This window comes from Engystomops pustulosus, chromosome 2 (assembly GCF_040894005.1).
Source record: "Engystomops pustulosus chromosome 2, aEngPut4.maternal, whole genome shotgun sequence".
In the NCBI taxonomy this organism is placed as follows: Eukaryota; Metazoa; Chordata; class Amphibia; order Anura; family Leptodactylidae; genus Engystomops; species Engystomops pustulosus.
This window is the reverse complement of record NC_092412.1, coordinates 67,777,064-67,800,493: the sequence shown is the minus strand read 5'-3', so window position 1 is coordinate 67,800,493 and position 23,430 is coordinate 67,777,064. Positions and strand designations below refer to the sequence as shown.

At 41.1% G+C, this 23,430-nt stretch overlaps 1 protein-coding gene across 4 annotated transcripts in view; it reads left to right on the top strand.

Annotated features, from left to right (window-relative positions):
- CACNB3 (calcium voltage-gated channel auxiliary subunit beta 3) overlaps nt 1-23,430 on the top strand; it is a 119,293-nt gene that overhangs the window by 78,783 nt on the left and 17,080 nt on the right. For 3 of the 4 annotated variants that reach the window (XM_072135152.1, XM_072135151.1, XM_072135150.1), the window contains exons 2-7: nt 5,689-5,811; nt 12,056-12,178; nt 14,117-14,232; nt 14,312-14,382; nt 17,798-17,817; nt 19,361-19,441. In XM_072135152.1, the coding sequence (XP_071991253.1) occupies nt 5,689-5,811; nt 12,056-12,178; nt 14,117-14,232; nt 14,312-14,382; nt 17,798-17,817; nt 19,361-19,441 (534 nt within the window). Of the gene's footprint in view, nt 1-5,688; nt 5,812-12,055; nt 12,179-14,116; nt 14,233-14,311; nt 14,383-17,797; nt 17,818-19,360; nt 19,442-23,430 lie in introns of those variants that run through there. The other variant, XM_072135153.1, reaches the window with a different exon arrangement.

Here is a 23,430-nt window from a genome sequence, read left to right as displayed (position 1 = left end):
CTTTGCAGGCTCTTTCTAGTGCAAATTGCTTGCACAGCTATTTAAGAAGTGTCTGAGACTCTTTTGTGTCGCACGTGGCGCAGCTGCACTATTCTTCATGCAACACAAATATCTGCACCGAAAAGGGTGTTCCTGGGCTTAGTCGGACCATATGCGGACATGCAAAGTCCGACAGAAATGTTTGTTAAAAATAGTGCACTCTATCAGAGCTGTGCAGAGGGCGCCAGATTAAAGCAGAAGGGGCACCAGAAATCCTGAATCTGGCACACCCTGCACTACACACAGGCAAACTGCAGATAGTGCATAGTAAATGCGTCACCAATGTCTGTTCTTTGTGGCTGGATAGCTTCCATGTGCTGTCTGCTTATCATATACACTATACAATATAAGTTGAAACTTGCCCCAAAAAATGATATGTTCTACATTTTCTTTGATGAATCATATGGATGAATGAATGTATCCATTAAAGGGGGATGGAAAGTGTTACAGAGTTGTTATGTACAGTATAACAGTGTCTAATACTGGAAGATAAATCTGACACTCACGGCTTTCAAGTCTTACTTTACACCCCTGTTAGTAGTTTGCAACAATAAATTGCGCTGAAACTTGTTGCACATTTTCAAGATGGTAGACATTGTCACAACTTGGGTCATAACACCTCCAGCATGCCCCCCCCCAAAAAAAAGTGTATAAAACAGTTGATAAAATGTGTTAAAAGCATGTTTTTGTGTTGATAACCAGGGTCGTAACTTGTGGGGGTACAGAGGCTGTGGTCGCAACCGAGCCCAAGAGCCTTAGGGAGCCCATGAGGTGTCACTTTCCCATATGAGAAGACTACTTCTATAAACCATAGGTCAGTGATAGCAAACCTTTTAGAGACCAAGTGACCAAACTACAGCCCATAGCCACCTGTTTATTACAAAGTGCCAACATGGCAAATTATTCCCTAACTTATTGCTCCCCGCTCTGTTGTAACTTTCAATCATATCAGTGCTCTGAGGACACCAATACAGTAGATAGAATGTTCCCCAGAACAGTAAGAAATGTTTTGCCTGGAGAAGGAGCAACAATGATAATTCTGATCTGTCCACACCTTCCCACCCCTCCTGTAGTCCCAGGCAGAGCTCTTTCTTTATTATAACATTTAGTATGACCAGTCCTAGGTTGCCTGGGAGTGCAAGTAGATAACTTGAGTCCTCTTGGTGATCGCCTGGGTGCCCAGAGAGAGAGGGCTCTGAGTGCCACCTCTGGCACCCATGCCATAGGTTCGCCACCACTGCCATAGGTTATAGTCGGGGGGGGGGGGGGGCTGGCACAGATTATGCACTGGGACCCATCAGCTTCAAGTTACACCACTGCCGATAACCATTCGCCATGATATTATATCATGTAAAAAAGCTGCATTAGACCAATGTGGCATCTAAACTAATAATGAAAAGCATCATTACTATGTCATACTTGGCAAACTAGAATATGATATGTAAATGCTAAATCCATTCTGAGCAGAAGTGAAGAAACAGAGGACAGTAGTAATTGACTATAGAAAATTGTAGATGTTCACACTATAGAGTATATAGTGGACTCTCAGCATTCTAGTGACCAGGAGTGACAGGTAAGCTACATATAATCAATCTACCTGTACGACCACTCAGACTTCATTCGGTGCTTATTACATAATAGCTGGGGCTGCTCAGACGTTGTACGGTCACATTAACAATTTAGAGGCCGAGGTCTTGTCAGACGGTGTAATCCCCTCTCTAGCTGACGTGCTCATACTGCTGTATGCTGCTTCATGAGGATATTTTGACATCATCTCATTTATCACTCAAAGTTAATGGTTGCAAAAGTGTTTGCCTGTTATTTGCAGCCGCACTGTACTGCTGAGGCAGACCTGTAATCCTCTAGAGAGCCTATTACCTCAGGAGGAGATGGAGGAGGGGCGGCTATTACACACAATGGATGACTGCTCGGATCTGGAATGCTTGGATATGGGAAAGAGTCGCGGCAATGTAGGAATTCACGTTGGGAAGCTTTGTTAGGATCTCTATGTTTATACATTTAGAAAACATTTTTTGTGTCCACTTAAAAATTTTACGATGTTCTTGCATCTAATTTTAATAAATAAACATATGGCAATGATACATTTCTAGCCCCTCGTTACCAATTAGTACGTGTAACCCCCTTTACAATATGCAACATACAGGGCAATACAACGTTTCACGTCCATCATTGTGATTCTGTAACAGTTTGTTGTATTACCCAATGCGTTACTTGTATTCTACTGTATTCCCTCTTAGGGAATTCAGGGTTAAAAGTGATGCATTAGTTGGAGTATAAGGCTTATTTTAACTCTACGTGAATCGTGGAGAAACATGTATGGGTATCTATCCAATCCCATACAAGTAAATGAAGCAGTGATTACTCAGGAAGATGATTCATCCTTTCACACAGAGGACATCCATTCTCACTGATCATGGGCAGTGACATCGGTTAGACGACCAGAGACAAATCACATTAGACATTTGGTGGTATAATTTACTGATTATCTTATATGTTTGGACCTCCTGACTTGACTCGTGACTCTCGTCTGATGACAGGCAAGTTGGAATTCAGCTGCCCACTCCTTTTGTTATTGAGAGGCAGACTCATTTGACAGCAAGTAAGGAACAATAGCTATCAGCCACACACATTAAACCAGCATCTATCTTAATTGTATGAGAGCTCTTAGTCCATAACCTATGGACAGGGGATAGTAGCGTTTATAGGAAAATCAGTTTAAATGCTATGAGAGCAGCGTTCACCTTGCAGACATATAAGAGAAACGGTATGCCATTTTGTCAACCAGCACTAAGACAGGAAATCTACGATCAGAATTACTGATGGTAGACCCCTTTAAAGGGGTATTCCCGCAAAGACAAGTTTCTTATATGTACTCAGGATAACAAAATAACACATTCTGTAATTCACTGTTATTAACAAAAAGTGCAGCATTTCAAAGATAAAAGTCCAACTTGTCTCTATCAGTCCTGGTGTACCCAATTTCAGTTGCCCCTAGACACAACCCTATAACTTCTGACTTGGGGTCGGGTGCCCACCCTCTTGGATTTGTATGTGACAGCGTGCAGCTGAGATTTCTGTCTCTCTCCTGTGTGCCTGTAGCTCTGCCCCCTGCATGAAGCTCAGAGACACTCACAGGGTCTCCTGCCAGGAGATTGTGAGCAGGGAGAGAAGCTGCAAACTACAAGGAGATAAGTTATACGGGGGAAGGGGGAGGCAGGCACATATCTGTGAGATGTAGCAGATCTCACAGTGTAACAGTGTAAAAGTCTGTCAGCCACCCTGTACCTGTACCAGCCTAGTAAGGCGTTAAAATAATGTTTATTGTGTTCAATAGGGGATTGAAATGTGAGAATTTTCTTTCGTGGGAAGACCCTTTAACATACTTACACATTAAGAGGATTCTTTTCGGATCTTGCACATGTGGGGAGACTCTTTGCCGGTCACCTTCCGTGAGATTTTCACATTCGTATCAATTCTTCACTGTTTCTAAGATTTCTGCATGTTGTCTGCTTTCTTTTTTGCAACCGGAAGCTTCATCGTTTACTTCCTGTAGATAAACACCGGTCCATGATCATGTGATGTCACACAGTTGCACGGCTCGTTATATACACAGTGTCAACAAAGCTGCGCAATGTAAACAAGTCATGCACCTGTGTGACATGACATCACCATCAGTGTTTTTACTACAGGAAGTAAACAATAAAGCTTCCTGTTGCATGAGAGCAAGAAAACAGAGAGCAGAGATCTGGAAAACTGTGAAGAATTCATACGGAAAGTATATTAGAAAATTTTATAACTTTTCATTGCTGTAATCTGCTGAAAGTGGAAAACCCTTTTAATGTAAGTGTTATTTGTAATGTATACCTGGCCACTGACCAAAAGGTAAATCCTATAAAAACATAAGGGGACAGCCAACTCTCTTCTCAAAATAGTCTGCAATAAACTAAAAACCACAACAATACAAGCAAATTGAGCATCCATGGTCCATTTGAACTAATGTTCATTGGCAATCTGACAAGACTCCAATATAGTTATGTATTAAGAATCACTCATCACTATAAATCACCCGATATCCCATAATGACTCCTAATGGATAACTGTATTCTGGTCGACTGTTTTCAATCATTATGTGCCCGCAACGTACAGTTATGGTGAGGAATCATTACTGCTTGTATCATATGAACAATAACATTGCTTATGTTGCACATTTTTGAATTATTCGTCTTCGTTAAATGATGATAAAAATACAGTTTTGAAGAGTCATATCTATTTATAAAGATGCTGAATTTTGCAAAGTACTAGAAAATAGACAATCATTTATTCAATGGCAGAGATGAAGATTCTTTTGTTCGTTGTGGGAACAGATCCAACCAAGAACTGGTGTCCTAGATATTATAGTGGCATTCATACTGGAATTTCCAGCAGGTAGAGAGAAAACTGCTACATTTCAGTATTACTCCATTACTTCAATTCTATCAGAATGGAAATCTAGTCCACTAGTGGATAATCAGTATACACCAAGAGGCCAGTGAAGCCCTGTTCCTTAATTACAGACATTTTTCTTATATGCAAATTAGCTTTTGTGACTCGTGTCTGGTCTTGGTGACTCTACTCCATTCTCAGGCTGCCAGTGAACTATGCCCCATTATTGTCTGACAGCTCTGTGTCTCTTCAAATCACTGCTCTGCCTCCTTGTACTTAGGGACTGTCTGCTAATATTCAACTCCAAATATAAAAAGCTCTATTTACATGTAGGAAATATTGTGTTACATTCATGACATGTGACCAGTGACATCATTGCAGGTCTCTCACCCTTCTAAGAATAGCCAACGGTACACCATGTATGTGATTACATGAATTCACAGCAGCCTCCATGGAGGATGGAGAGGAGTAGAAGTCCATGGAGTTGTGCTGTGACTTCATGCATGGGGTACAGTTTGCTATTGTTAAGAGGCTAAAGAACCTGAGATGATGTCACATGACTTGAACTGTGACCAGTAAGGAGACATAAGGCATGGGGAGGATTAGATGGAAGGGGCTGGCCGAGCAGGACACACACCCCTCTGATATCAGGTAATATAAGATAAAAGGTGATATATGTAAATGTAGGCAAAACAATTTTTAGCTAAAAGAAGAGTGTCAGTTAAGAAGACTCTATAGGAACATGTCAGTGGCTGTATATGTGCAAATGTGGTGACAGGTTCCCTTTAAGCGAAACCTTTAGGCCCCTTACGAATGAACGTATGCTATGCTCAGGTGTAGCATATTGGTAGGTGGAGAGATAAACACTCCTCACTTGTCCCTTCTTAATGGAAAGCCATGCAAGTGGGCCGTATGTACAGTGAAAGATAGAGCGCGCTCTATTTTATTTTCTGACAACACTGCGGTGACACGCGTGTGCCGTCCGACTAGCATATGGCCGCCCTATACATTTGCATGCCTTACAGTTACTGTAATGATATGGATGTTTTTAGGATTCCTTTCTCATGATCATTGGAGCACCCACTTGTCAGACACTAACCAACCAGCTTGTTAAGATACTCCTTTTAAGCTTGTGCATTGATTAAAATGCTAAATTACATAGTAGCAACCTAAAAACCTATTTATCACCATTATTCTTTATTACAGGGTTCAGCTGATTCCTACACAAGTCGTCCATCGTTAGACTCCGACGTGTCACTGGAGGAGGATCGGGAGGCTGCCCGCCGCGAGGTGGAGAGGCAGGCTCAGCAACAGCTCGAGAGAGCCAGGGTATGTACCTATTGGTCAGTTATCCTCTGAAGAGATAATTATTTCACACATTTGCATAAGGTGTAACTAAACTTTCAAATTTGCCCTACCCTTCTTCCTTATTTAAGCAGTGTGTGTAAATCAGCCCCCCTGTCCCACTTACATCTCAGAGATAAAGGAGCCTAATAAAGTGTTTCTTTACAAAAGTCCCTGGATAGTCTTATTTCCTCAGAGAGCTGAATCATCAAGGGAATTATTTTTTAGGAATTGAAAGAGCCTAATCTGAAGTGGTTGGACCTCAAAAGGGTTTCAGATTACACTGCTCACTACAGGAGAATGAAGCAGAAGCAAGGCATAAAGAAACTGCTTTACTTTCAAGTAGTAGACTTTGTAATATACGTCATTATTACCACCTGCTCTCTTCATTTCTAAAATAAAAGGTTTAGTTATGCTTTGAGGAAACTTCTAAAACATTTTGTTATGCTTTTGCAGCATTTTGAAATGATTCTGTTTTCTACATTACACATTGCATAGATGTAATTATTTGTTGTCTCTTCCAATGATGCCATTTTCAAGACTTTCATCTTCCAGAAGGTCTGCCACAAGTTACAGGGAATGTTTTTATTTTGGAAGCTTTAGTTCACATCACACATTCATGTGAGGAAGAATTTACAGCAGAAAGGAAAACAAAAAATATATGTTTCCATTTTAGTTTTGGTAAAGATTTACATCATTTAAATACTGTATACACTTGAGTATATGCTGAGTTTTTCAGCACAAATGTGCTAAAAAACCCTTACTCAGCTTATACTTCAGTCTATGAAAAAAACCCTACTCACCTTTCCAACACCCCCCGCAGGTCTTCTTCTGAAGCTCCGGCTCCGTCTTCGGGTCCCTGCTGCGACACACACACCATGACGCTAGCCACTTGCCGGCATCATAGTGTGTACGCTGCCGTCGGCACACACTATGATATCAGCAAGTGGCTGAGGTCATGGTATATGCAACGGCAGCACACTGGGACCCGGACCTTCAGAAGACAGAAGAGGACCTGCAGGGGGCGTCGGAAAGGTGAGTACAGAGTTGTTGTTTTTTTTTTATAGGCTGGGCGTAGGGGGCTGCTGGCTATATACAAAGGGGGACAGGCACTAGCTATACACTAAGGGGGCAGGCACTAGCTATATACAAAGGGGGACAGGCACTGGCTATATACTAAGGGGGCAGGCACTAGCTACATACTAAGGGGGCAGGCACTGGCTATATACAAAGGGGGACAGCCACTGGCTATATAACAAGGGGGACAGGCACTCGCTATATACATAGGGGGACAGGCACTGGCTATATAACAAGGGGGGCAGACACTGGCTATATAACAAGGGAGACAGGCACTGGCTATATAACTAGGGGGACAGGCACTGGCTATATAACAAGGGGGACGGGCACTGGCTATATAACAAGGGGGACGGGCACTGGCTATATAACAAGGGGGACGGGCACTGGCTATATAACAAGGGGGGCGGGCACTGGCTATATACTAAGGGGGCAGGCACTGGCGATATATTAAGGGTGCAGGAACTGGCTATATATTAAGGCAGGCACTGGCTATATATTAAGGCAGGCACTGGCTATATATTAAGGCAGGCACTGGCTATATATTAAGGCAAGCACTGGCTATATATTAAGGCAAGCACTGGCTATATATTAAGGCAGGCACTGGCTATATATTAAGGCAGGCACTTGCTATATACTAAGGGGGCAGACACTGGTCATACTAAGGGGGCAGGCAGGAATGGGGCTGCTGGCTATATACTAGGGGGCAGGCAGGAATGGGGATGCTGGCTATATGCTAGGGGGCAGGGGGCTGCTGACTATATACTAGAGGGCTGCTGGCTATATACTTGGGGGCAGGGGGCTGCTGGCTATATATTGGAGGCATGTGCTGGCTGTATATATACTGGGTGTAGGCTGTGACCAACGCATTTCCCACCCTAGGCTTATACTCAAGTCAATAGATTTTCCCAGTTTTTTGTGTTAGGTGCCTTGGCTTTTACTCTGGTCAGCTTATACGCGAGTATGTATGGTAGATAACATAAAACATTTGCCTAATTTTTGGTTCAACCTATTCATTGAATTTTAACGTTACAACAAAAAAGGAGGCTTTTGTTTGCACTGTTTATCTAGCACCAACAAACTTACTTGGATACTTGTATCACTACATACAGTGGGGAAAATAACTACCGTATATACTCGAATATAAGATGAGTTTTTCAGCACAAAAATTGTGCTGAAAAAACCTAGCACTCTTCAGGTCCTTCTGCTCCTCTTTGGCTCCTCTTCATGTTGCACAATCTATGACGGCGGCAAGGGGCTGACGTCATTCTGTGTGCCGGTCGTACGCCTGGGACCCAAAGAAGAGCCGAACAACATGAAGAGGACCCGAAGAGGCGTCGAAGCATCGTAAGCAAGAAGAAGACCTGCGGGGGGTTCAGAAAGGTGTGTAAAGTGTTAATTTTTTTAAATTACGGGCTGGATACATACTGGGGGGATGGGCAGGCTATATATTACAGAGGCTGGAACACTATATAATGGGAGGACACGAGCTGGCAGACTATATACTACAGGGGGGGCAGGGGCTGGCTATAGACTGCAGGGGCTGGCAGGCTTTATAATACAGGGACTGGAAGGCTACATACTGGGGGGCAGGGGGTGGCAGGCTATATACTGGGGGATATGGGCTGGTCGGCTTTATACTGGCTAGAGGCCATGCATTTCCCACCCTAGGCTTATACTCCAGTCAATAGGTTTTCCCAGTTTGTGTTAAAATGAGGTACCTCGGCTTAGACTCGGGTCTGCTTGTACTCGAGTATATACGGTATTTGATACACTTAAGATTTTCCCACCTACAAATAATAGAGAGGTCTGTAAATGTTATTGTAGGTACCCTGCAGCTGTTAGAGACAGAATCCAGGAATGCACACTGTATGATTTTTAAAATATGCAGTTAAAGTCTGACTCCTGATGACGAATACACAAAATTAAAAAATGAGTGAAAAAAATAACGAATACAGGAGAAGATGTTGCGCAGGGAAACATCCAGGATCGGCTTCATATGGTCTGAAAAGAGAAGGAAAAATATTTGTATTCATTATTTTTTTCATTGTTTATTTTTTCACTCATTTTTTCATTTTGTGTATTCGTCATCAGGCGTCAGACTTTAACTGCGTATACAATGAGTTGTGCTGGTTGAGGTCCTGTTACAAGTGATCCAGTGAGAAACAATTGAAATATAGTCATTTAATATGGGAAGTGTTGGCGCCCCTAGCCTGGGACTTAATATGCATTATCATACCAATAAGGAGGGGGTTTATATTGTCATAAGCATGTGTTGTTCCTCTACCCCTGGATTGGACTGATTTCCCCGGGAGGGGTTAATCAGACCCTTCATTCCTCGTCACATATTGATATAGTCCCTCATATATGGCTGTGGCACTGTCAGACATTCACCTACCCTCTATTAATTGTGCCCTTAATTGTCTCCAGTACGGAGATTATTTTACATTACTCATTAGACCTCTTTTTATAGCATTTCTGTGAGTTCTCCGTATGTCCTGCATAGCGGACACTAGCATCTGGTTGCCATGACGTCCAATACACAAGCCGGCTTTTTCCGGCGCATGCGCATTGTGTTGCACCCGGCGTGCGTTCCATCTATGTGTTCCAAAGCGATTACATTGTTGCTTGCACGCTATATTTGTTTTTGAGAAGATCGGAGGCTATCGTGAACACGGGGACACATCCAGGAAGAAACAGGGAACTTTTTCCTTCGGCACTAGCACTGTAGCACTTTATAGATAGAAAGTTAGTTCATAATGAGCACGCTGGCACATTATTTTAAGCCAATAAGTACACTTGTATACAACTTGATATGTTTATAGGGATCCACTGATGTTTTTATGCATTTCTATGTATTTTTTATATATTATAACACCAATATGTAAATATGGTAGGCGTATCATTGGAGGTCACATGACCATGTTTGTTTGTATAAATTTCTGCTGATTGCACATGTAAATGGATTGAAAAAGGCTCTCTCAGGGCCGAAACGTCGCTATTGTTATATGTGATAGAATAAAAGGACCACATCTGGTTTACACTACAAACAGAGTGCTGCTCGTTTTCTTCAATTTTCATATACCGTATTTATTGGACTATAAGACGCACTTTTTAGCAAGAAAAAGTCTTGCTAAAAAGTGGCTGCGTCTTATAGTCTGGAGGTCAGGAGGATCCAGCACTGCCAGACCCTCCTGACCCTGTAATGGAGATCGGGTGATGCCCTGATGTAGAGCTGCACCCGATCTCCCAGAGAGGAGAGGCTCCATACTACTCTCACCTCTCCCCGATGTCCTACAAGTCCAGGACCTGCGGTGATGTCAGAATCATGTGACTGATCACATGCTTCTTACATCACCACAGGTCTCATACTGCCATGCTGCACTGGGACAGAGTAAGAAGAAGGGAAATGGGGGAAGTATGTGTGTGTATGTATATGTGTGTGTGTGGTTCTGTGTGAGCGTGTGTAGGTGAATTGAGTGTGTATAGGTGATGCAGGGTTGAGTGTGTATAGGTGATGCAAAGTTGAGTGTGTATAGGTGAGCTGAGTGTGTATAGGTGAGCTGAGTGTGTATAGGTGAGCTGAGTGTGTATAGGTGAGCTGAGTGTGTATAGGTATGGATGATGCAGAGTTGAGTGTGTATAGGTATGGATGATGCAGAGTTGAGTGTGTATAGGTATGGATGATGCAGAGTTGAGTGTGTATGTGGATGGATGATGCAGAGTTGAGTGTGTAAACGTATGTCTGTGTGTGCTGTGCTTTAGTGCGACCAACAGGGATATTTTAATTGGTGTAAAATATATTTTTCCTTTTTTTGGAAGCCTAAATCTGGGGTGCGTCCTATAGTAAGAAGCGTCTTATAGTCCGAAAAATACGGTATATATACAGTATTCCGATATTCAATTATAGATAGCAAACATACAGAGGGTAATAGAAAAATCATATCCTAAACATTCAGTAGAGAACTGTATGGTCATAACGAAAAGGAGACTAAAATACCATACCAAGGAAGGGATCACACACCGTCTACACCGACACGTGTTTCACTATGCCGCTTTATCCCCATGATAAAGATTTCTGCAAAACAATTCTGTCAAGTTGCAGTAATAAATGTGGTGCACAGTCCGAATAGGCATTAGAACTCCCTTTAGGTGTAGAATTTTGTGGCACGGTAGACAGAGTGTAGAGGTGACACAATACTGGCGCAGACACTTTATACATACTACCCAATTGCATCTAAATGATCAGAGTGCAAATTCTTTTGGGTCCCTATCTGTGCAGTGGACCTTGGACGCAGAGTGCCATGAAACTGCTTTTTAAGAAAATACCTTGTAGAGGACATGGGCTGCCGCTTTATATAACTAAACTCCTCCATAAGTACAAAGTATGATATTTGTTGACCTGGATTGCTCCCCTTCATAAAGAAGCAGAAAGATGATACATGTAGACAACCAGAGGTGACATTTTGCTGCTTCTGCTCTTCTCCAGCTAAGCATCACTGCTGGAAACTATGTCACGTATTACAAGTGGATGCACAAATGCATTTCTACATTGTATAATGTCAATTGTAGTTAACTATACGCTTTCTGTCTCCTCTATTATTATAACACTACATGAAGTTACTATGCTGCAACATTCTAGAAAACTGTTTTTCTGGTGTCCAATCCTATTGATGACCAATCCTGAGAATAGTTCAACAGTATAAAAATGCATAAGAGGCCCAACAACCCTTTATGTCATATGTAACATATGATGTCAAGTTTACCAAAAACCTGACAGACTCTGTAAAACTGCAACACGTCCCTATAGAAATTCATTAGATACAATACAGTACAAAATATTGATCTTCATGTGTTTATGTGAAATGTCACTGTGTAGGTCTTGCCAAAATATCAAATTTTACATGGCAATCAATGTGCAAATGCATATGTATCCACAGTTATATGACAACCCATCTAGTACATCGCAAACCGGATGGTTAGTAGGAAAAGTGAATAGGGTCTGTTTTATTAACAGGATAAACTTCTATTTACATTTTTACAGCCGAAATCTAGATATTGCTTTTTAGCTTTTTTTGCTTCCAGTCTGTGATGAAACCAGACAACAGTACCTTATCAAATTATCTATAAGATACGTTGCAATTTCTTTCTATAGCTCAAGCCGGTTGCATTTGCTGTTCGGACCAATGTCAGTTACTGCGGAGCGTTGGATGAAGAATGCCCAGTTCAGGGATCTGCTATCAACTTTGAAGCCAAAGATTTTCTTCATATCAAAGAGGTGAATACAGAAATAAGTTTCTGTAATCCATATAGTATGATATAGCCTGTACAAATCATCTACCATTGTGATAGGTAGTCAGTTAGGGTTGCACAATGCATCGGTTCAATGCCAGGTTTCTCTTACCTGTGGTACTGAATGACTTCCACAGACTCTACAGACATCGGGCAGGGAATCCTTTTGAGGGATGTGTCGGGAGAGCAGCAGAGCAGGGACCATGTCATCAGGGAGATATCATCAACTGTCCATATATGGTGTCTCCACATCTCCCAGGGCTTCCCCAGACACAAGGTCTCTATTTAATTCAATTAAATAATTTTTTTGCCCAGCCTGGGACTTAAACCCACAAGCTCCACACTCCACTTGCCATAGAGTGACAGAGCCTCTATCCACTAGACCAGTGATGGCGAACCTTTTAGAGACTGAGTGCCCAAACTACAATCAAGACCCAATTATTTATCGCAAAGTGCCAACACAGAAATTTAATTTGTGATTTATACTCCCTTCTCTGTCACAGCTTTCATTGATACCAGCTCCTGAGGACACCAATTAAACAGAAGCTAGAAGAAATGTGAAGGATCATTGTAGCTTCCCTCCAGGGTCCCATAAACAGGAAGAATTGTCAGGGCCGGAGCAGGAGCTACAATGATAATCCAGATCTGTCCACACCTTCCCACTCCTCTAGTAGTCTCAGGTAGTCCTGTCACTTTAACATAGCTCTGTACACAGCAAGTCCTGGGCTGTCTGGGACTGCAGGAAGATACCTGGAGTCATCTCTGGTGATGGCCTGGGTGCCCACAGAAAGGGCTCCGAGTGCCACCTCTGGCACCAGTGCCATAGGTTCGCCACCACTGCACTAGACTATGGACTTAGTGACTGTCAATGGGAGGATTTTATGAGCTTCACTGTTTCATTGTGGCACAGACTGAACATACTGGTATATGGAGAGGGATCTTCTCAAAGATTATTATTATTGACACTATTATTATAATTTTTATTGAGATGATTATTATTATTATTATTTGAAATTATAATTATTGAGATGATATTATTATTAAGGAGATAATAATAATAATATTGATGATGAGTATTAATTATTATATTATAATATTAAAATTATAATATTTTAACTATAATATTTTAACTATAATTTATATTTATATATATATATATATATATATTGTGTGTGTATGTATGTATGTATATATATATATATATATATATATATATATATATATATACGGTATATATAATTATTATATAATTAAAAATATATATTATATAATTAAATATAGTTATAATTTATATATTATAATATTTTAAGCATATAATACAGTTAAATGGCAAAAAGACAAAAAATAAGAGGTCAATCAGATGGGCATGTCCGCTGCGTGTCCGGCAGCAAGAGAAACTACAGCAATGTTGAAAGATGTCACTGTAGACTTAAGCCTCCCACCAAAAGATATCTTTTGTCAGTGGGCGGTCGGAATGACATTAAAGAAGACCCATTCAGGGAGACTTGGGACTCCAAGGCACTCACAGTTCCTTATGGATTGGTGGTTCAGTTTGCCCTGTTTGAGGTCTCTCTGTGGGTGCAAAAAAAAAACCTTTATACTTACCTAACAAAAATGCCCAATGAGGTGCATCAGACCCATCTCTAATGCTCCCTGTGCCTGTGCAGTAAGTGAATGAAGCCTGAGCAGTGAAACCTGTGTGTAGTTCGAGGGTTCATTGTGTGACTGCTCCGGAACAAGGTAAGTATATACATTTTTTGGGGTTACAGAGGAAAAAACTAAAGGGCAATTTGGGACACTAATCCACAAGTCCATAAGGACTTTATGTATCTCAAAGTTGGCTTTTTCTGGGCATTTTAGAACAAAGTAAAAAACATTGTCAGCCCTTTCCCAGCTTATTATTCCTGTTTTACCAATTGCCCAGAAATACAACAATGACTGGTGGATCGGGAGGCTAGTCAAAGAGGGGAGTGACATCACCTTCATTCCAAGTCCTCAGAGGCTAGAGGCCATTCGACTAAAACAGGAGCAGAAAGCCAGGTAAGGAGTCATGATATTTTTTATAAATCTTAATATGAAGTGGTTAAATGCAAAAGTAATGTTTTTCTCTTGTATACAGACGATCTGGTGGTAACTCTGGTTTGGGAGACATGGTCTCAATAAATCGGCGTTCACCTCCCCCATCAATAGGTAAGGACTAGCATAAAACATGACTCTCACCTATGCAGTGGCCATATTTCCTAAACAAAGTTTGAGGGATGTTTGTAGTGTATATCCTGCATTGCTAGTCTCTGAACTCACACAGTATAAAAAATACATTACATTGTATATCGACAGGCACTTTTTATAGAGAAGTGGGATATACATCTGTCGATCACTTATGACATATCCTATATGTTTGCTGTATTCCACAGTCTAAATGCTGCCCCAGGACCAGACTCTTAGCATTGTAGCCAAAAATGATGCTGTGGTACTTTACCTCCTCATACCATACCATATTTACCATTTTGTACTGAGTCTGGGTCACATGGCATTGTTCACACTTAGACATATGGCTGACATCTTACAGAATGAAAATGACCCTTAAACCCTAGACTAAGGAACATAAGGTACAATGTACAGTAGTTGTCTTATACTTGGATTCCAACGTAAAAAGAAAAAAATTACAGGACCACAGAACCATACTTTATACAATGATCTCTTGCCCCAAGGCTACATTAACACATATGAACTCAAGGTTCTTAGTTACATTTCGATCAAATTGCATTATTTCACTAACATTTTTATGAAGACCTAGTTTTAGTGGGATCCGCTGCCGCAACTCAAAACCTGAAAGGACCAAGACTTAAGGAACCTGTCACCAGGTTTAACACCACTAAACTACTAGTCCCCTTAGGTAGGGGATGTGTGAAATCTCACCCATTTTCATATAAAAAAATCACCCCCAAAGTCAAGCAAATATAGACTCTTCTCCCCTCACACGTTTTAAAGAGACTAGCTAAAGTATTAAGGCTGATTACCAAAGTGTATGGAGTGACATTGACAGCATCTCCGGTAGTTTGTCTGTTAGGTCAGGAAAATTTGGAAGATGGAATAACTGTGGGTATTAGTAGAATGCTTTATCATTTCAGGAAGCTTATTGCCATGTACTGGCTTCGCCCTTGTTCACCAAGGCTGGAGGCATATGTTAAAAAACTCAACAACATTATAAGGCTGGAAAAGAATGTTTATTGTAAACGTAAAGCAAATACAAAATTTGAACGAATTTGGGGCCCTTGGCTGGACTCGCCGGGACTCCCCTGATACACTTGAGGCGCCATCCCCTATCAGCATTTATTTAGAGTGTTTGTACTGTAAAGGTTATGATACTTTGTAGTTGCTAAATGCTATGTATGTATTAGCTATGTATACATATTGTATTGAGTTCCTGTAATGCCATTATTACTATACAATCGGAAGGCTACGGGTCGGGGGGAGGGTATCTGTGTCAGAGGGTGGGAGGGGGAAGTGGGAATTTGTGGTTCTGTATAAAATGTTTTAAAAAACCAATAAAAAAGATTTGATCAAAAAAAAAAAAAAGAGACTAGCTAAATTTAGCGATTGTAGGGGTCGGTTCTATAGTACCTAGAAACCAGCAATTCATGTCAAATTAGAGACAAGAATCTCATCTTTCAGACATCAGCATTATGTCTTTGTAAAGTACAGAACTGGAGATACAGGCAGATAAATACGTAGTGGGAAATGCAAATTGCTGTTAAAGATCAAGTACCCCTTTATTTTTTAACTGTCTGTATGTTCAGTTCTGTAGCTCAGAGATCTTGATGGGATCTGAAAGATGAAATTCTTATCTTTAATATGACCTAAACAGGTTTCCAAATGCTATAGAACCAAAGATCTGAAGTCACATTTCACCTGCATCCACTAAACTTGACTTGTCATGTGAAAATGGGATAGGAAGAGTCATATTTGCCTATTTTTGGGGGAGATTTTCTACAGGTAAACAGGTGGGATTCCACATATAAGAAGGAAATTTTGGAAAGGACAATTCACACCCAACCTGACGGGACTAGTAGTGGGGTGAAATCTGGTGACAAGTCCTCTTAGCCCAGAAGTACCCCTACTGAGAGGCTCCACCCCCATGACCCTGGCCCTGGCACTAGATACTACTGTTGGCTCATACAGCGTGGAATAGACTTGCATAATGCCAAGTGTTACACTTTTCTTCAGAAATGTGCATTTAGTGCCGCCTTCCTTTTTTGTTTGCGTAGGAATTCTGTGTATTATCTCTAGGGTGAGATATTTCATTAGCTTTTGTCTCTGGGAACATTTTGACAATGTGCCACACATTTGCCGCGTATTGTGACAGTAAGCCTATTATTCTCTGTCACCCTGCTCTGCTGAATTAGTCAGTACAATACATTGTTAGGGTGGGCTCCCTTCTTTCCACAATATAAGCTCACACAGCAACATATCTATCTGGTATAATGTGTGCACAGGCCAGGAAATGTTTCCTTTATTAACTCTGGTGCCTCCCGAGGCCTCTTTTGCTTCATTAATAAAAATCCAGATGAGATTTTCCAAGAGGAAAAGAATAAATAGCCACAGTGTTTATCATTTCCCTGTGTTATATCTACTTAATTGATAAGAGCCATTTATTGTCAACCATGAAAAAGGGTTACAACGATTTTGTCTATTGGTAACATATGGCATCAATATTATATGGTCATTGGCCAGAACCTGCATTGATTGCATGAATATTCCTTAATGGCAGAATTCAATGTACCAGACACAGCATCACAATGGATCAGTTGCGTTTTTAGCGCTACACTACAAGGAGACGGTTGGTGATAAATTTCAGATCATTGGAGACAAATTGGGTTCTTTTGGTTCAATTGGGCCTTTTCACAGTATACCAAGCACAGTGCCATACATTGTTTAGTGGCTTATCTTGGTATTGCAAATGTGACTGATGGATGTGGGACTGTGAAGCGCATACAGCAAATCACTGATTTACTTGGGTGTTTCACCACCGCTGATCTGATGTAAATCATTTTTTTCCAAGGATAAGTGATTGATAAAAGGTACTTGAATAGCTCTTTATTGCAGGTTACAATTTTCAAGTATCACCATACATTCCATTTCCATAGAGTCGCATTTCCTAAATGCAATTGGCAGAGTTTGGTCAGCAAAGTGACCCTACTTTTCTTTTTATTGGCATCTACAAGCTGACGGTTTGGTTGAGGTATACACCCTAAGATTGGATTTTTTAAAATCTTCATAGCAGACCTTCCAGATGAATGTACCCATAAGGGAGGACTTCCAATGGATGCATAGAGGTATAGAGTATCCAATCACTGCACTTATCTTTGTTCATCCATGTTGAAAACTTTTGAAGGAAAAGAACATATATCCTATTTCTCTTATTAGGTCTCATACTATAAATGTCACCAAAAGGGAACTTGATTTTAGTTAATTGATACTACAATATTTGTCCATCTAGCATTGGGTTAGCTTTCAGTAGGACCTTCTAAGTAACATTATTTTACCTTTGCACATCTGTTTTGTGACTAACATATTTAATATCAATGCTTTTCTCCCCCATAAGCCAAACAGAAGCAAAAACAGGTGAGTTTTCTTTATGAAGATAGCATATCAAAGTATAAAAAGTATATAGCTGTGAAAGCATTAAAAATAATGGAAGTAGTTAGTGATTCTCTGGTATATGGGAGCTTATAAAGTTACTATAGGTGAAAAATGCTAAGTTAGCTCTTGACTACAGTCGTGGGGCTGTAGCTGGTCACAGAATTTTCACCTACCAGGGCATAACAGTCCTGAAAGCATAGGAGACACAATACGATATTTCTGCAAACGCTATCTTATTAGGTTGGTTTCACACGGCTGTGGACAGGCCACAAAAAAACCAAGCTGGATATTGGCTGCATTTCCATCCATCATTTTTTTCAATATTTGATGAAGCCCCACTAAGATGAATGGAGCAGCGCCATGCCGCTTTAACCACTGCTCCATTGCATAGTGGTACATGCTGAGGTCCCAGCAGTCAACTTCCTACCATCAAAAACGTATCCCTATTCTGTTGCTAAGGCCTTTCCACGCAAACCTCTTCTATGGACATGTGCTAACACAGGTCCACATGTATTAACAGGGGCTCATACACATCAATGTGGTTTCCATGGCCCTGTGTATGAGCTGACTACCAAGGCTGCAAAACTCAGAGCAGGTCCTATTCCCGCAGAATAGGGCAGTCATTTCTACTGTCATCGGCACGTGTGCGGGTCCTACATAGCGATGACACATGGGCTGCACACATTCTGTACAGGTAGCCTTACTGAGATATTCGGCAGAAAAACTCAAGTCATGGAAATAATAGCTACTTTATAGTTCAATGTGATAAATTTGTTGTAAAATAGTAGTAAGCGAAACTCCTTTACATATGTAGAAATAGGGGAAATATAAAAACACCATGGAATGGTTGATGTTTTAACCAGTGTTCCTTTAAAGCTGATTCACATTCAGCTCCTGATGGTCAGTACGGTATTGTCCAACGCGTGCTGGCACCTTATCACATTATCCCAGAAGCTCAGAGGTAAACTAATTTCTGTTGTTCTGGAAGCAGGGTAACGTTCTTTTAGCCCCAGTACACAACTGCTGTATGTGCGTACGTTGGAAAGCTGACCTCTTCCCTTAAATATACAGAATAATGATTATAACTCCTTGGCTTTACGCATGTGAATAAGGATATGCACTTCTTTTATTACAGTTTTATTAAGATGAATCATTTATTTTTTGCACATGTTGAAAAATAGGCCAGCAGCATTAGACTATAATCCAAAATGCAGTATTTTTACATATAGGGAGGAATTATTTTGACCAATAGATATATGGTATATACGGTGTGTGTATATGTATGCATATATATATATAGTATATATACCTTCCACTTGCCTCTTGGCAAGGCCTTGGCATATACTTAGGCATATAGAGCAGGGTTTAGATGTGTCTTGTGCAGTGTTAATTATGTACTGTACCCATAAGGCCCTAATTGCTATGGCAGGATGTTGGCAGACCTTCCATGGGGCACTTAGCACACATCTGTTACTTTGCACAATGCTTGAGCGAGTCTTGCTAAATGGATATGTTTGTCTTTCAGACAGAGCATGTTGCACCATATGATGTTGTCCCGTCGATGCGCCCCGTGGTCCTTGTTGGACCTTCACTCAAAGGTTATGAGGTACAGTCATACTGAAGTTTTTAATTTTTCAATGAAGCAATATGAGGAGTTGATGGAGATATGGAGGCACTTGTGTGTATGATGATGTTTTGCTGTGTTCAGAAGACAAATTTTATAATAAAATGTATATGAAATTTGACCTGAACTACATAGGCATACAGTGGGATATGTCTGTGCCATACATTGTAGTGAACAGTCTGAATCCTCCTGACGTGTCCTTACAACGTGTTGTGAACCCAGAGTTTCATATGGAAATGTATATTTGTTATGCACAATGGATTCATGTGAAAATGATGTTCCTGCTTATAACCACTTACTCATGACCCAGTCTGAGGTCTCTGTCTTCACATATAAGACACTGGATTTTCCCAGTCATGGCTCCACTGGTCATTTTGCATAAACATTTAATAAACTTTTCATCTTTACAAACCTTACTATGTAAAAAATAATAAAATAGAAACAGCTGATGGAAGAATTAGATTCATTGGGCACATTTACTAAGGCCCTTGCCCTTGTTTTGTGTTGGACTTTCCACGTTCATTTTTTGTGCACATGTATTTAAGAAGTGTCCGAGACACATATGTCGACACATCTGTGTTGCCGCTGCACTATACCAAACCCAACACATCAATGGTTTTCCAGTGCACAGTCCGACTGTGCCACACATTGTTAAAGACATGTTAAAGGTGCACTCTGCTGGAGCAGTGCAGGGGGCACCAGATTCATGAAGAACGGCGCCACAAATCCTGAATCTAGAGCCCCCTGCACACTTATCTACAGACAGGAATGAGTAGTAGGATTACATGTAGTTAATTCCTATGTAGATGTTTATTATGTGGCACCTCCATTTTACCATTTTGGATTTGAAGCACTATAGAGATGCTAGGGACATAAAAAATGACTATAGTTATAAGCTAAATTCTCTATCGGGTTTGTCTGTGGGCAGAATTGTAATATTGACTACATGAATAAGAATCCAAGGATTAAATTCTTTCAGTGTAGAAAACATTTAGTTATTTGTTGTATTCAATAAACTAGAAAATTGGAAGAAAGCTAAATAAAATGGTTGATCCAAAAAACAAATCACAGTGTGGATGTTACATTGTAATTCCGCCTCAGCAGTTTGCTCTCTGTGCAGTTTTTTCATAGCATCAGCTTGCTTCTTAGGAACCTGGAATACACTGTATCAGCAAAGATATTGCTTTAAATGGTTCACTATAGTCCATGTGGGAATACTAGCAAGAAGGCAAAAATTCTAAACAGCAAAAAAATCTAAACAGTGTCTCTTCCCTCTGATCTACATCTACACAATAGGTGCCAATGATATCATTGACCTATACTGAGGTTTATTACAATACAGATCCAAACCATACACTATCTTATGGGCATCATTTTGTGGTTCCACTTAAACTTTTGAGCCAAGTACAAGATCCAGCCAGGCGAGGAGAGGTTTCAGCTTTTTCTCAATTGTGCAGTATGATGTAATCTCATTAGTAGGTTGGTATTTGTCCTTTTCTGCCTGGTTGTAACAATAGATTTGTATTGTTATGGCTGCATTGGGCTTTTATGAACTGTGAATCTGCAAAGGACCTTGTTCCTATTTTACTTGCTTGTCTGTAGGCCTCCGAACAGGCTCTGTACTGAAAAGGCTTGTCCAGGAGTAGTAAAATCAGAATATCTTTGCCGTCTATTCTTATCCAGGAAAGCACACCGCTGTATATAGTATGGTAACTGTGCTTGGTACTACAGCTATACTACAACCCTGTAATTCTCCACTGGTGAAATAAACACCTGATTGTCACGGAGTGCTGCTTTTCTACTCTTTGCTATACTACAACCCAGTGTCCTGTGATAAAAAAAAGTTGGGCTCAGCAGAGGATAAGTGTTCCATGTTTAAAACATGGGATTGGGGATAACTAGCTGATCGGTGAGGATCCCCAGCTCCGAAGAGATTGTAAGTCCAGTTCTGACTAGTGGGTGGAGCAACAAGATGAGAATTCACCCTGCCACTTTATTCAATTCTTCATTCATCCTGCCACCTCATTCAATTCTTCATTCACCCTGTCACTTCATTCAATTCTTCATTCACCCTGCCACTTCCTTCAATTCTTCATTCAATTCTTCATTCACCCTGTCACTTCATTCAATTCTTCATTCACCCTGCCACTTCCTTCAATTCTTCATTCAATTCCTCATTCACCCTGCCACTTCATTCAATTCCTCATTCACCCTGCCACTTCTTTCAATTCTTGGCTATCTCCGACCAACCGATGCATGCTCAACCTTCAAACAACTAGTGAAGATGGGATTGTAATTCTCTGGAGAGCTGGGGTTGGTGGTAGCCCATAAATTCCATCCACCCCTTCAAAATATATTACACCTGTTTAGAGATGAATTAACTCATAATATATAGATGTGTATATATACATATATATAACTAGGAGAGCGCACAATCTCTCCACGTCCCCACTCTGACGTCACTGGCCAGATCGTAAATTTCCCAGCTTGGAGCAGGAGAAGGCTTCCAGCAGGGGCGTGCATAAATTAAAAGCCGAGGCGCTCGGCCATTGGCAGTCTGAGCAATTTTACAATCTTAATATTTCTTAAATAAAGATGCAAGATGCACTCCCCCCATCCCCTAGACCGAACGAGCATTCTAATTAGGACACTATCACCAGTTATTTGGTGATAGATGTCCTTTAAGCAATTTACACTTGGTCCTTTTTAGTGAATTTTATCAACTATTCCCTATGACAGCAGAAGTATGAGCGTCTGACCTCAGGAACAGCACACAGTCACGTAAATGGGTTAAATGAATGGTAGTACTCATGCGTAACCACTGCTCCATTCACTTGTGTTGAGCTGAAGTAGGTGGTAGATCTTTTTCAGTCCCATAAAAGTGAAATGAATGGTGGTCACCCTGGTCATCACTTGTCACATTAACCACTTCTAATTTACATACCACAAAGTCAGAGTAGTAATGCAGTGCTGTTATCATAGTATGGGACGCTGATGTATTATTTCAGTGGTATAATTGTCAGGACTAGCCAATTGAGTGAGCAGGCTTCTGTTTCTCTGTGGTAGTGCTGCACACTGAGAGCCTGATCTCTCCCTCATCTATCAGTGAGATCAGCTTTGCATTGAGTCAAAGTCAATAATCTTCAGTCGGATTTGCTGGCAGAATGTCATTAAACATTAAAGACTCGCCGCCGCTGCCCAGCGATGCCATTGCATGTGCTTTATGGCAGAGGAAGATAAAAACAATAAATGCAATGTTTTCGTCCTTAAACCGCAGAATGTGATTGGAAATCCTTTGTAGTTTATACTACAGTTTATTTTTACTCATTGTTATATTCTTATCACTCTTGTAGAATATGTGTCATTTCTTACCATTTCTCTTGTCTTGAGATATTCCAAGCAATGGCAGATGCTCACTATGGTGTCATGGGCGGTAGCCAGGGGCCCCATGTTCCCAGGGGGCCCATGGCTGCTCTAATCGTCCATCTACTGTAGAGCAGAAACTCCAGAGAACGTAACTGCATACTGGCCTGTGCTGCTGCAGCAGCCTCTGAGTGGGAGGAAACTGTTTCCTCTGTTCAGGATAGAGGCCCTACCCACCACCTCGGGGCCTACTGTAGGACTTCAGGCAAAACTCTCTATGCTGGCCAGTGGCTTCCTCCTAGCAAATCCTGCAGTAATCCCAGGGTCTGTAGCAGAGGTGGCATTAGGAACAAGGGGAAGAAAGGAAGAGGAGACATCAAGAGCTTCCAGGCGGCTTCCTCCGGTCTCCCGCCCCGCTTACATTATACAATAAGCAGGGTCGGCTCCAGGATTCAGTAGGTCCATGGGCGACAGAGCCTCAGTAGGCCCCATAGTGACAGAGCCTCAGTAGGCCCCATAGTGACAGAGCCCCAGTAGGCCCCTTTGCAATGAACTCACGTAGCAGCATTCAAAATCCAATAACTAAAACAGTCTCCGGTCGTAAAATA